This window comes from Mobula birostris, chromosome 25 (assembly GCF_030028105.1).
Source record: "Mobula birostris isolate sMobBir1 chromosome 25, sMobBir1.hap1, whole genome shotgun sequence".
In the NCBI taxonomy this organism is placed as follows: domain Eukaryota; kingdom Metazoa; phylum Chordata; class Chondrichthyes; order Myliobatiformes; family Myliobatidae; genus Mobula; species Mobula birostris.
In genome coordinates this window covers 60,821,563-60,835,624 of record NC_092394.1, presented here as the reverse complement: position 1 = coordinate 60,835,624, position 14,062 = coordinate 60,821,563, and the positions used below count along the sequence as shown (strand labels likewise).

The following is a 14,062-nucleotide window of genomic DNA, read 5'->3' as shown; positions in this document are numbered from 1 at the left end:
CGTCCTTCACTCTGTTAGCGCCGGACCTAACCAACTCGAACCCCCCATTCGCCATCTGTACGCCTGCTGCGCCTGTCATCCAGATTTTTAAGCCCGTAAGGATACTGTAGCCCCGCCCTCCGGTACCCTGGATTGGCATTGACCTACATGCTGGACCTGTTCATGGTGCGCATGCTCCTCCCACCGTTGCAGGTCCCGCCCCCACAGAGCTCTAATGGTGATTGGATGCTGCAAGCCATTAGGAAAACGGCTTATTGAAGGGTGAGGTAAACCCATGGAAACGGGGTGGCGCTGAGGGGTTGGCGGCCGGTCGGCAGGGAAGAGCTGAATTTTGGCACCGGCTTCCGGGCGGGCGCTTGCACGGAGTGGCGGATTGGTGCTGGACGCATTGCGGCCGGCAGGGAAGAACCGCTAATCCGTTTTGGGAGCTCAGCGGGACCGGCTCGGGAACTTGTGTGCTGGCCTTACGCTCCGAAGCTCAGCGGCGGCGCAGAATGGTGAGTGAGTTGATTCCCGGGCCCAAGCGACCGCTCCTCCTAACCTAGTGTCACTTGAGTGTGAGGAGCTCGAAGCTCATCAGTCCTACGATATAAATTGGTGCCGAGCGGCTGAGGGACCACTGCCGCTTGATATGCTGGTCGGAGGTGGCGTCCGTCTGCGCAGTGCACTGTCAGCACGATCAGGACTGGTGAGGGACATAGATGCAGCGGATTACTTCCTGAGGTATCACAGTAACCTTTGTGGAATTTACAGGGTTGAGGAAAGGCTGATCCAGAGGGGGAGCAGTATAATGCTGTTCCCATGAGTTCATTGCTGTTGTCCTTGGTTTCAGTGTTGCAATTTGGACAAAACGAAATTGACCATTATCAGTGCATTGTCTCTCCGATAAAAAAAATACTGCACGTGGTGGTTAGTATGAAAGAGGTGTCGTGAATTTGGCATCTAGAGTAATGACCTAGATGATGTCAGTGGTCTTGAGTACTGGCCTCAGACACAATGTATGTATACCGCGAAAAGTAAGAATTAATCATATGTGGCTGTTGTGGCTTTGATGGGGGATTATTCCACATGGGGTCATCAAAATGTTGAGCCCTTGCAGTTAAAGGCCTAGTGGATGCAAATGTGGCGTGGATATAGGTGGCAGAAATGAAGTGTGATTTTTGTGGGATGTCAATGGTATATCACAGAGATGAATGCTATTGCCCTCACTATTCTTGTGTTCTTTAATGATATGAATGTAAGAGGGTGGTTTAGTAAGTTTGTAGATAATGTAAAAATGGTGCTGTTGATAAGAGTCTGGGACTACAGAATGATGTTTTTGAGATGAACAGAGCAATGGCAGATGGAATTCATTTCTGCTAAGCATGCAGTGTTACACTTTGGGAGGGCTGATGTGGTTAAGGTGTCCAGAATGAACCATATGGACTTGCGTATTGAAGATGGGGGACCTTGGTATACAAACTCACTGAAGGTGGTAGCACAAGTTGATAAAGTGGTGAAGAAGGCCTGTGGAATAATGCCTTCATTTGTGGAATGCAAGAGCCAGGTGTTCAATGGTACAGTTTTATACAACATACAGTAGGTCAGTTAGTTTACAACTGAAGTATCTTAGTAATGATGTGAACACAGTGCTGGGTACATTCTCCAAGATGTTGCCTGGAATGGAACTGGAGAGACTTTATAGCCTTGGTTTGTTTTCAAGAGGTTGAGAGAGAACTGATTGGGTAAAAGTAAGAAACTTTATCCCATAGCAGATTTGTCTAAAACTGGAGAGCAATGTGTAAGAAGTTGAAGGGATCTGAGGAGGAATTCTTCCAGTGAGTGGGTAGTTTATTGGGATGGTGGAGACAGGGAATCTTGCAACATTTAATGAATCAGAATCAGGTTTATTATCACCGGCATGCATCATGAAATTTGTTAACTTAGCAGCAGCTCAATGCAATACATAATAATATAGAAAGAAAATAGATGAATCAATTACAGTAAGTAAATATGTGTGTGTGGCCTCTGGTCGTGGTTGACCATGGGTACTACGCCTCTGGTAGTCACTGGTTTAAGATGCTATAAAACGAAGCTGGAGTGGCCTCTCCAGGGCACAAGCCAGGGCAGAGTTGATACAGAGATCCGTCTATTGCACATGCAGTGGGATGACATGCTGATGAGAGGTCCAAAGGAACGATGGAAGTCGGTACGGTTTGGTGCCAGCAGCATCGCAGGAGTTGCCGTGCCGGTTCTGGCTACAGCAGTCAGCCGCCTTCACGACTCCGACTCCAGATTTTTCCTCGGTTTACTCCCAAAGCCTTTCCCGTAAGCGGAGCAGCGGAGGTTTGAAATCGGAGTTTTCCCTCTCCTAGATGAGCTACCATCCGTGGTTAACGAGCCCCATCTGCCCGGAGCAACCGGTTTTAAGGCGCCAGTGACCTGTCTTTACCCCTTCTCCTGTCAGTGAGAACAGCTCCACTGGGCATAAGAACTATGCCACACGTGAAGGCCAGGAGTTGGACTTGGTTGTCAGAGGCTTTTGAGTTGCACACCACGAGGAGCATTTGTTTAGCAGTGGGAGCTCGTCCGCACTACCACCCTTCGGCTATGACTACCTTTGGAGAGATATATATTCATTCCAGATATATAGTGCAAAAACAAATAATATGGATTAAAAAAGTGAGGTAGTGTTCATCCTTCAAAGTTGCTGGTGAACGCAGCAGGCCAGGCAGCATCTGTAGGAAGAGGTGCAGTCGACGTTTCAGGCCGAGACCCTTCGTCAGGACTAACTGAAGGAAGAGTGAGTAAGAGATTTGTAAGTGGGAAGGGGAGGGGGAGATCCAAAATGATAGGAGAAGACAGGAGGGGGAGGGATGGAGCCAAGAGCTGGACAGGTGATTGGCAAAGGGGATACGAGAGGATCATGGGACAGGAGGTCCGGGAAGAAAGACGGGGTGGGGGGGACCCAGAGGATGGGCAAGGGGTATAGTCAGAGGGACAGAGGGAGAAAAAGGAGAGTGAGAGAAAGAATGTGGGTATAAAAATAAGTAACAGATGGGGTACGAGGGGGAGGTGGGGCATTAGCGGAAGTTAGAGAAGTCGATGTTCATGCCATCAGGTTGGAGGCTACCCAGACGGAATAAAGGTGTTGTTCCTCCAACCTGAGTGTGGCTTCATCTTTACAGTAGAGGAGGCCGTGGATAGACATGTCAGAATGGGAATGGGATGTGGAATTAAAATGTGTGGCCATTGGGAGATCCTGCTTTCTCTGGCGGACAGAGCGTAGGTGTTCAGCAAAATGGTCTCCCAGTCTGTGTCGGGTCTCGCCAATATGTAGAAGGCCACATCGGGAGCACCGGACGCAGTATATCACACCAGCCGACACACAGGTGAAGTGTCGCCTCACCTGGAAGGACTGTTCGGGATCCTGTTGGAGGTGTCGGAAGTTACGGAGAATAATATGTTGGACCCGCAGGCTGGTGGGGTGGTAGGTGAGGACCAGGGGAACACTATTATTCTCTGTAACTTCCGCCACCTCCAACGGGATCCCACCACTAAGCACATCTTTCCCTCCCCCGCCCCCCCCGCTTTCCGCAGGGATCGCTCCCTACGCGACTCTCTTGTCCATTCGTTCCCCCCCATCCCTCCCCACTGATCTCCCTCCTGGCACTTCTCCTTGTAAGCGGAACAAGTGCTACACATGCCCTTGCACTTCCTCCCTTACCACCACTCAGGGCCCCAAACAGTCCTTCCAAGTGAGGCGACAGTTCACCTGTGAGTCGGCTGGGGTGATATACTGCGTCCGGTGCTCCCGATGTGGCCTTCTATATATTGGCGAGACCCGACGCAGACTGGGAGACCGCTTTGCTGAACACCTACGCTCTGTCCGCCAGAGAAAGCAGGATCTCCCAGTGGCCACGCATTTTAATTCCACATCCCATTCCCATTCTGACATGTCTATCCACGGCCTCCTCTACTGTAAAGATGAAGCCACACTCAGGTTGGAGGAACACCTTATATTCCGTCTGGGTAGCCTCCAACCCTGATGGCATGAACATCGATTTCTCTAACTTCCGCTAATGCCCCACCCCTCCCTCGTACCCCATCTGTTTTTTATTTTTATACACACATTCTTTCTCTCACTCTCCTTTTCCTCCCTCTGACTATACCCCTTGCCCATTCTCTGGGTCCCCCCCCCAGTCTTTCTTCCCGGACCTCCTGTCCCATGATCCTCTCGTATCCCCTTTGCCAATCACCTGTCCAGCTCTTGGCTCCATCCCTCCCTCTCCTGTCTTCTCCTATCATTTTGGATCTCCCCCTCCCCCTCCCACTTTCAAATCTCTTACTAACTCTTCCTTCAGTTAGTCCTGACGAAGGGCCTCAGCTTGAAACGTCGACTGTACCTCTTCCTAGAGATGCTGCCTAGCCTGCTGCATTCACCAGCAACTTTGATGTGTGTTGCTTGAATTTCCGGCATCTGCAGAATTCCTGTTGTTAGTGTTCATCCTTGTTCAATGTCTAATGTACCCAAGATGGAGCTGATTAATTTTACAACTTTCTGTACCTTCTTTTGGTCCTGTGCAGTAGACCCCCCCACCCCCATACTGGACAGTGACGCAGTCTGTCAGAATGTTGTCCATGGTCATCTATAGAAGTTTTCAAGTGTTTTAGTCGACAAACCAAATCTCTTCGAACAGTCACCCTGCTTTCTTTGTTGCATTGATATGTTGGGACCAGGTTAGGTCTTCAGAGATCTTGACACCCAGGAACTTGAAATTGCTCACTCTCTCCACTTCTGATCCCTCTGACGATTGGTTCATGTTCCCTTGTCTAACCCTTCCCGGAGTCCACAATCAACTCTTTCATCTTATTGATATTGAGTTCAAGGTTGTTACTGCGACACCACTCAACTAGTTGCTATATCTCACTCCTGTACACCCTCCCATCTCCATCTGAGATTCTACTAACAATGGTAGAGTATTTAGATGATAGTTGAATTGCCAAGGCATAAAAGGCTAAGGAGCAAGTAAATGTTTATAAAAGGAATTAGTATAGATGTAATTTATGGCCTGTGTGGCCATAGTGGGTTGAAGTGCCTGCTTCAGTGCTGCATGAACTTTGACCCATTATTGACAGGGCTGATCTTGTAGCTCAAATTGATATTCACACATGATCTCCACATTTCATAATTGCTTGGACTCTAAAAGTATATTGATCCCAGTCTAGAACGTACGCAACAATGGAGCTTACACAGTCTCTGAGGAGGAGAATTCGAAAGATTGCTAAACCTTTAAATGAACACGTTCCCCTAGACCTCTGGTCTGTATCTCACTAGCATCAGGGATTGGACATGTAGGACATCCAGCTGGGACACCATCTCACAGCAGCCTTCCTAATCTTGTATGTTTCAGTACGATCACCTTCATTCTTCCAAACCTTAGTGAAAAGCAGTGCTTATTCTATGCTATATTTCCTCAAAGGACAAGCAATTAATTCCAGAAATCAATTTAATTTAGAGTCATAGAAGACTACAGCACAGAAATAGGCCTTTCAGTTGCTGAACCATTTAAACTGCCTCATCCCAGCCACCTGCACCCGGGACCATAGCATCTCCCATCCAAGTACCTATCCAAACTTCCCTTTAACGTTGAAATTGAAATTTCATCTGCTGGCAGCTCATTCCACACAATCACCACCCTCTGAATAAAGAAGTTTTCCCTCATGTCCCCCCTAAACATTTCACCTTTCACCTTTAACCCATGACATCTAGTTCTAGTCTCACCCAACCTCTGGAAAAAGCCTGCTTGCATTTACCCTATCTATACCTCTCATAATCTTTGTATACCTCTATCAAATCTCCGCTCAATCTTCTATGTTCTAAGATAGAAAGTTCTAAGATAGAAAATTCTAACCTATTCAATTTTTGCTAGGTCCTCCAGTCCCAGCAATGTCTTTGTAAATTTTTGCTGTACTCTTTCAAGCTTATTTACATCTTTCCCATAGGTAGGTGATCAAAACTGAGGTGTAGTGGGCAGCATACTCCAAATTGTCTCAGCAATGTCTTGTACGATTTCAACAAAACATTGCATCTCCCGTACTGAATACTTTGATCAATGAAGCCAATGTGCCAAAGGTTTTCTTTACAAACCTATCTACCTGTGACACTACTTTCAATGAATTATGGACCTACACACTCAGACCCCTTTGTTCAACTGTACTCTTTAGTGCTCTACCATTCACTGTGTGAGACCTACCTGGTTGGTCCTCTCAAATTGCAACACTTCACAATTATCTGCATGAAATTCGATTTGCCATTTTTCTGCCCATTTTTCCATCTGGTCCAGATCCCGCTGCAAACTTTGAAAGTCTTGCTGCCCACTACACCTCCAGTCTTGGTGTCATCTGCAAATTTGCTGATCCAGTTTACCATATCATCATCCAGATCATTGCTACAGATGATAAAAAATAATTGACCCAGCACTGAAACCTGTGACACTCTTCTAGTCACAGGCCTTCAGTCAGAGACACAACCATCTACTACTATTACTCTGACTTCTCCCACAAAGCCAATGTCTAATCCAATTTACTACCTCAGCTTGAATGACGAGTGACTGAACATTCTTCACCACCCTCCCTTGAGGGACCTTGTCAAATGCTTTGCTGAAGTTGACGTAGACAACATCCACTGCCTTGTCTTCATCAACTTTCCCGGTGACTTCCTTGAAAAAACTTTCTAAGATGGGTTCGACATGTCCTACCACACACAAAGCCATAGTATTCTAATACTCATATCTGATCCCTTAGAATACCTTCCAATAACTTTCCTACTATTGATGTCAGGCTCACTGGCCTATAATTTCCTTGCTTACTTTAAGAGCCCTTTTTAAACAGCAGAACAACATTAGCTATCTTCCAATCCTCTTGTACCTCGCCTGGGAGGCATGGTAGCGTTGTAGTTAGCACAACATTTTACAGTACAGATGACTTGGGTTTACTTCCCGCTGCTGTCTGTAAGGATGTTTTCCTCGTGACTGCATTGGTTTCTAGGCGCTTTGGTTTCCTCCCAAAGTCCAAAGGTGTACCAGTTGTTAGGATAATTAGTCATTGTTCAAATACCCTGCAATTTCTGCACTTGCCTCCCATAGGGTCTGAGGTAACACCTTGTCAGGCCCCAGAGATTTGTCTACCCTAATTTCTCTCAAGACAGCAAACACCACCTCCTCTGTAATCTGTATAGGGTCCATGACCTCGCTGTTGTTTTGCCTCACTTCTGTAGACTCTGTGTCCATCTCGTGATTAAATATAGATGTGAAAAATCCAGTTAAGGTCTCCCCCACCACTTTTGTTCCACACCTGGAATACTATCTGAATTTCCAGAGGACCAGTTTTGTCTCTTGAAATTCTTTTGCTCTCCACATATCTGTAGATGCCCTTCAGATTCTGCTAGAGCAACCTCGTGCCTTCTTTTAACCCTCCTGATTTCTTTCTCCATGTCCTCTTGTATTTCTTAAATTCCTCAAGTACCTTATTTGTTCCTGTCTGCCTTATACATGCTGTGCACTTACTTTTCTTTCTTCTTAACCAGGACCTCAATATCTCTCGAAAACCGAGGTTCCCTAAATGTTATCTTTGTCTTTTATTCTGATAGGAACATACAAGCTTTGTACTCAAAATTTCACTTTTGAAGGCCTCCCACTTACCAAGTACACCTTTATCAGAAAACATTTGCCATATCTGATACCATCAAAACTTGTCACTCTCCAATTTAGAATTTCACCCAGAAGACCAGACCTGTGCTTTTCCATAATTACCTTGAAACTAATGGCATTATGATCACTTGATGCAAATTGTTCCCCTACACAAACTTGTGTCACCTGCCTTGACTCATTCCCCAACAGGAGATCAAAATTTAAATAAATTTTATTATCAGGGTACATGTATGTCACCATGTACAACCCTGAGATTCATTTTTCTGTGGGCATACTCAGCAAATTTATAGGATAGTAACTATAACAGGGTCAGTGAAAGATCAGCTGGAGTGTAGAAGACAACAAATTGTGCGAGTATAAATGCATAACAATAAATAATGAGAACATGAAATAAAGAGCCCCTAAAGAGAGATCATTGGTTGTGGGAACACCTCAATGGGTGGGCAAGTGAGTGCGGTTATCCTCCTTTGTTGAATAGCCTGATAGTTTTGGTGCAAAACCGTTCTTGAACCTGGTGGTGTGAATTCTGAGACTTGTACCTCCTTCCTGATGGCAGCAGTGAAAAAAGAGCACCATCTAGGTGGTGAGGATCCCTGATAATAGATGCTGCTTTCCTACAACGGCGTTTCATGTAGATGTGCTCAGTGGTTGAAAGGACTTTACCCATGATGTACTGAGCTGAATCCACTATCTTTTCCATTCTAAGGCTCTGATGTTTCCATACCAAGTATTGCACACTTTCTTGTTGGGACTTCTATGTACTGATGAAGGAAACTTTCCTGAACACATTTGACAAACTGTCCTATCTAGTCCTTCAACAGTATGGGAGTCCCAGTCAAGTAAAAATCACCTATCACCTTATGTTTCTTGCAAGTCTGCAATCTCTCTACATTTTTTCCTCTAAATCCTGTGGACTATTGGGATGGGCCTATTAATGTGGTCATAACTTTCTTGTTCCTCACTTCCACCCATAAAGCTTCACTACTGTGACACTCTTCCTGACTAGTAAATGCCACCCCTCCCCCTTTAATTCCTTCTGTTCTATCAAATCTGAAACAATGGAATGCTGGAATACTGAGCTACAAAAGTCTTGCCCTTCTTGCAACCAAGTCTCACTAATGTCTGCAATATCATAATTTTGTGTGTTGATCCATGCCCTGAGCTCATCTACCTTTCCTTTTCACTTGCATTGAACTATACACAACTCAGAAGATTCGTCCAACCATGCTCAACCTTTTGATTCCTGACTTTTCTTGAGGCCTTAACAACATCTGTCTGCACAACCACCCCAACGTCTGTCCTGGCACTCTGGTTCCCATCCACCTGTAACTCTAATTTAAACCCCCTCGCCTGCCCCACACCCATGCAGGAGCAGCAAACTTTCATGATAGAATATTAGTCCCCCTCCAGTTTAGATGCAAACAGTCTCTTCTGTACAAGTCCCACTTTCTCGGAGAGAGAGCCCGTGATGCAAAAATCTGAAGCCTTTCTTCCTATACCAACTCCTTAGTCGTATGTTAAACTGTATGATCTTACTATTTCTGGCTTCACTAACACATAGCACAGGTAGCAATCCTGAGACCCTGAAGGTCCTATCTTTTAACTTGGCACCTAACTCCCTGAGCTCACTTTGCAGAACCTCATCCCTCTTTGTATCTTTCAAATTGGTACCTCTATGGACTAAGATATCTGGCTGGTCACCCTCCCATTTATGAATACTGAGGACTTGATCCGAGATGTCCTGAACCCTGGGACCCGAGAGTCAATGTGCCATCTGGGAATTTCATTCTCATCCACAGAACCTCCTTTCTGTTCCCTAACTAATGAATCCCTTATCACAGGTCACTACTACTTCTAAGTTGCAGGGCCAGACTGAGTGCCAGAGACCTGACTGCTATGACTTTCCTCTGCTAGGTCATCCCCCACAACAATATCCAAAGTGGTATACCACAGAGTTGGGAGGGATGGCCACAGGGTTTCTCTGCACAAGCTGTTTAACCCCTTTCCCCTTCCTGACTTGTCACCTAGTTTCCTGCACCTTGGGTGTAAGCATCTCTCTATATGTCCTGTCTGTCAACTCAGCTTCCCAAATGATCCAGAGTTTATCCAGTTCCAGCTCCAATTTCTTAACATGGAGTGTTAGATTTTGTACCTAGATTCACTTCCTCTTGGTGAAGTCATCAGGGCCACCCTGCTTTCCCACATCTTGCAAGAGGAGCATTCATCTATCTTGTCTGGCTTTCCTACTGCTTTAACTGTTTAATTATAAAGAAGAAACAATAAACAAAATATCTTTATTAAAAAAGTATTGCCTCCAAGGTATTTTTTTTTCCTTTTCCTTTGATAGAGAAACCAAATCTCGGCATAGTATTCCAGCTTTGGTTTCAGCAATTCATTGCTTAAATGTAATAAATGCCCTTGTTCTTCAGTCTCATTACCATAATGGTCAATGTGCTGTTTGCTTTTAGTTGCTTGTGGTACCTGCAAACTAAAGGCTGATTTATACTTGTGCGTCAAATGTACGCCATAGGTACACTGTAGGGTGACGTGCACCTCCTCAAAATTGTAACTCGCGTGTCGTGGCGACACAGACCACAACAAGGGTAGATATGGGACCGATTGAAAATGATGCTGGAGAAATTATAATGGATAACAAAGAGATGGCGGAGGAACTGAATGAGTATTTTGCATCAGTCTTCACAGTGGAAGACATGAGCAATATACCTGATAGCCAGAGGTATCAGGGAATAGAATTAGGTAGAGAGAAAATGCTTGGGAAGCTAAGTGGACTAAGAATAGCTAAGTCTCCCGGTCTGGATGAGGTGCACCCAAGGGTTCTGAAGGAGGTGGCTTTGGAGATTGTGGAAGCATTGGAAATGATCTTCCAGGAATCAATAGACTCTGGCATGGTTCCGGAGGACTGGAAGGTCGCAAATGTAGTTCCTCTGTTTAAGAAAGGAAGGAGGCAGCAAAAAGAAAATTACAGACCTATTAGTCTGACATTGGTAGTTGGAAACATATTGGAGTCAATCCTCAAGGACGAGGTTATGAAATACCTCGAGGTGCATGACAAGATAGGCCAAAGCCAGCATGGTTTCATGAAGGGAAGATCCTGCCTCACCAACCTATTGGAATTTTTTGAGGTAATCTCGAATAAGATTGACAAGGAAGAGGCTGTGGATGATGTGTATTTGGATTTTCAAAAGGCCTTTGATAAGGTGCCGCATATGAGGCTGCTTAATACGAGGAGAGCCCATGGAATTATAGGAAAGATATGGAAATGGGTGGAGCATTGGCTGATAGGCAGAAAGCAAAGGGTGGGAATAAAGGGATCCTATTCTGATTGGTTGCCGGTTACTAGTGGTGTTCCACAGGGGTTGGTGTTGGGGCCGGTTCTTTTTACGATGTATATTGATGACTTGGATTATGGATTAAATGGTTTTGTGGCTAAATTTGCGGTTGACGCCAAGATAGGTGGAGAAGCAGGAAATGTTGAAGAAACGGAAAGGTTGCAGAGAGACTTAGTCTGTTTAGGAGAGTGGGCAAAGAAATGGCAGATGAGATACAATGTTGAGAAATGTACGGTTGTACATTTTGGAAGAAGAAATAATTCGGCAGATTATTATTTAGATGGGGAGAAAATTCAAAAATCGGAAGTGCAAAGGGACTTTGTCCTCGTGCAGGATACCCTAAAGGTTAACCACCAGGTTGGATCGGCAGTAAGGAAAGCGAATGCTATGTTGGCATTATTCAAGAGGAATAGTGTATAAGAGTAAGGAGGTGTTGATGAGGCTCTATGGGGCATTGGTGAGACCTCATTTGGAATACTGTGTGCAGTTTTGGGCCCCCTATCTTAGAAAGGATGTACTGATGTTGGAGGGAGTTCAGAGAAGATTTACGAGAATGATTCCTGGAATGCAGGGGCTAACATATGAGGAGCGTTTGTTGGCTCTTGGACTGTATTCATTAGAATATAGAAGAATGAGAGGGGATCTCATAGAAACATTTCGAATGTTGAAAGGGTTGGACAGAGTAGATGTGGAAAGGTTGTTTCCCTTGGTGGGTGAGTCCAGGACAAGAGGCCATAGTCTTAGAATTAGAGGGTACCCAGTTAAAACAGAGATGAGGAGAAATTTTTTTAGCCAGAGGGTCGTGGATTTGTGGAATTCGTTGCCACATACAGCTGTGGAGGCCCGATCATTGAGGGTGTTTAAGGAGGAGAATGACAGGTATCTAATTAGTCAGGGTATCAAGGGATATGGGGAAAAAGCCAGAAATTGGAACTAGATAGGTGAATAGTTTAGCTCATGGGGGAGCTGCGGAGCAGACTCGATGGGCCGAATGGCCTACTTCTGCTCCTTTGTCTTGTGAACTGTGATTGGTCGGCTTGGTAGCATCGCATTTCCTCATACACACTTCCGGTTGCTTTTCTCCGCCATGTCTGTACACTGATGCGAAATAAATGGTTGGAGACAACAAACCAAATCGTCATATCTGAAATGCATTTCCTCATCCAGGTCTGTCATGAAGAAACTCAACACAGTGGCATAGAAACCCCACCGCCAACTAGCGTTTTGGTGGTGAATTGCAGAGTGACGCAGACACACAACTACACATGCTCGCTACGGCGTAGGGCTACGCAGAAGTATAAATCAGGCCTACAGCGTAGCCCGTACGCACAAGTATAAATCAGCCTTAACTTTGTGATTCACAAATGAGGATACTGAAAGTAGCCAGAGCAGTGGCATTTAATGAACAAGCAGAAAATGCTGGAAGAGCTCAGGCAGCCTTTGTGGAAAACGAAGCATTCAATGTTCTTTTCTGGCAAAGAGAAAATACAGGTTAATTTTCATAGGACAGAAGGTGATTTTCATGACCTACATCTTGTAGTTGTTCTCCAGGCAAAAAGATTGTTTTTCATTTTAGCAAAATGAAAAGTTTTTAATGTGTCCATATTATCCTCCATCTGCCATCTTTTTTTCTTCACTCACTGAGCCTGGCTTTGTCTCTTAGCAACTGCAATGTCCTCCATGCAGCTTGCTTTCCCATCTAGTTTTCTCATTAGCAGCTGACAAATTCATTCATCAGCCATTTTATTTAAGGCATTAATATGTTCAGTAAATAACTGAAGTCCATTGATCTATAAAGCACTTCACTCACAACAGCTGGTCACTGACAATGATAAATTAATTTATAATTGACTAATCCTCTATCCAGGCTAACTTATTTTCCTAGTTCTGGTGAAGGATCTTTCACCTGAAATATTAACTTTTTCTTTTCTGACCTGCAAGTGTTTACAGAATTTTCATGTTTCAACTCTTCCATGTATGTGTGTGTATGTATGTATATTGCATTTTTTAACATTTGAAAATGTTTCTTACTCCACTTATTACTTTTTATCCACCATATTAAACTGATCCTCAGGAAAAAAATTTACTTTGTCAAACTGGAGTTTTGTTTGTGCCCGATCTAAAAAATGCACTTTTTCTCAATTGACTAAGGGACATGCTGGCATATTGAAGATGGTGGTGAATTTTATCATCAACCACTGCTTTTGCTGAGAAGTGACTCTGAAAGGGGAAGTGGTTCATGTTTCAAGGGTCACTGTGGGTTGGGAGTGTGATGCAGAATGGTAAGTTTGGAGAGGATCTTTGGATGTTAATTATAAGACCGATTGCCTTGAGCAAATCTGTCATGTTTTTGAGCTTGGCTTCAGAGTGTACAATTGTAAGTGTAGACTGCATTCTTCAGTGTCCACACACTTCTGGAACCTGATACCACCTCACAAATGACCCAGTAGCCTTGCCAGTTAACTTTTCTTTCTGTTGAAGAGATTCTGCAGATCCCAAATTGTCCTCGTTATCTACATCAGAACTGACAGAACCAGTGTTGAAGCAATTCATCCTCAGCCTTAAGGGACTTCCTGAGTAAATGAAGGCTTACTGTGTTTTTGATTGATATGTGCTAGATTTAGGCAGTAATAAGACCATAAGACAAAGGAGCAGAAGTCGTCCATTCGGCCCTTCGGTCTGCTCTGCCATTTTATCATGAGCTGATCCATTCTCCTATTTAGTCCCACTCCCCCGCCCTCTCACCATAACCTTTGATGCCCTGGCTACTCAGATACCTATCAATCTCTGCCTTAAATACACCCAATGACTTGGTCTCCACTGCCGCCTGTGGCAACAAATTCCATAGATTCACCACCCATATAACCATATAACAATTACAGCATGGTAACAGGCCATCTTGGTCCTTCTAGTCCGTGCCGAACCCTCTGGCTAAAAAAATTTCTTTGCTTCTCTGTTCTGAATGGGCGCCCTTCAATCCTTAAGTCATGCCCTCTCGTACTAGACTCCCCCATCATGGGA

At 44.7% G+C, this 14,062-nt stretch overlaps 1 protein-coding gene across 3 annotated transcripts in view; it reads left to right on the top strand.

Annotated features, from left to right (window-relative positions):
- Positions 1 to 271: 271 nt before the first annotated feature.
- cabin1 (calcineurin binding protein 1) overlaps positions 272 to 14,062 on the top strand; it is a 667,425-nt gene continuing 653,634 nt past the window's right edge. For all 3 annotated transcript variants that reach the window (XM_072243543.1, XM_072243541.1, XM_072243544.1), the window contains exon 1: positions 272 to 497. In XM_072243543.1, coding sequence (XP_072099644.1) covers positions 495 to 497 — 3 coding nt within the window. In that variant the 5' untranslated portion in view covers positions 272 to 494. The remainder of the gene's footprint in view (positions 498 to 14,062) is intronic.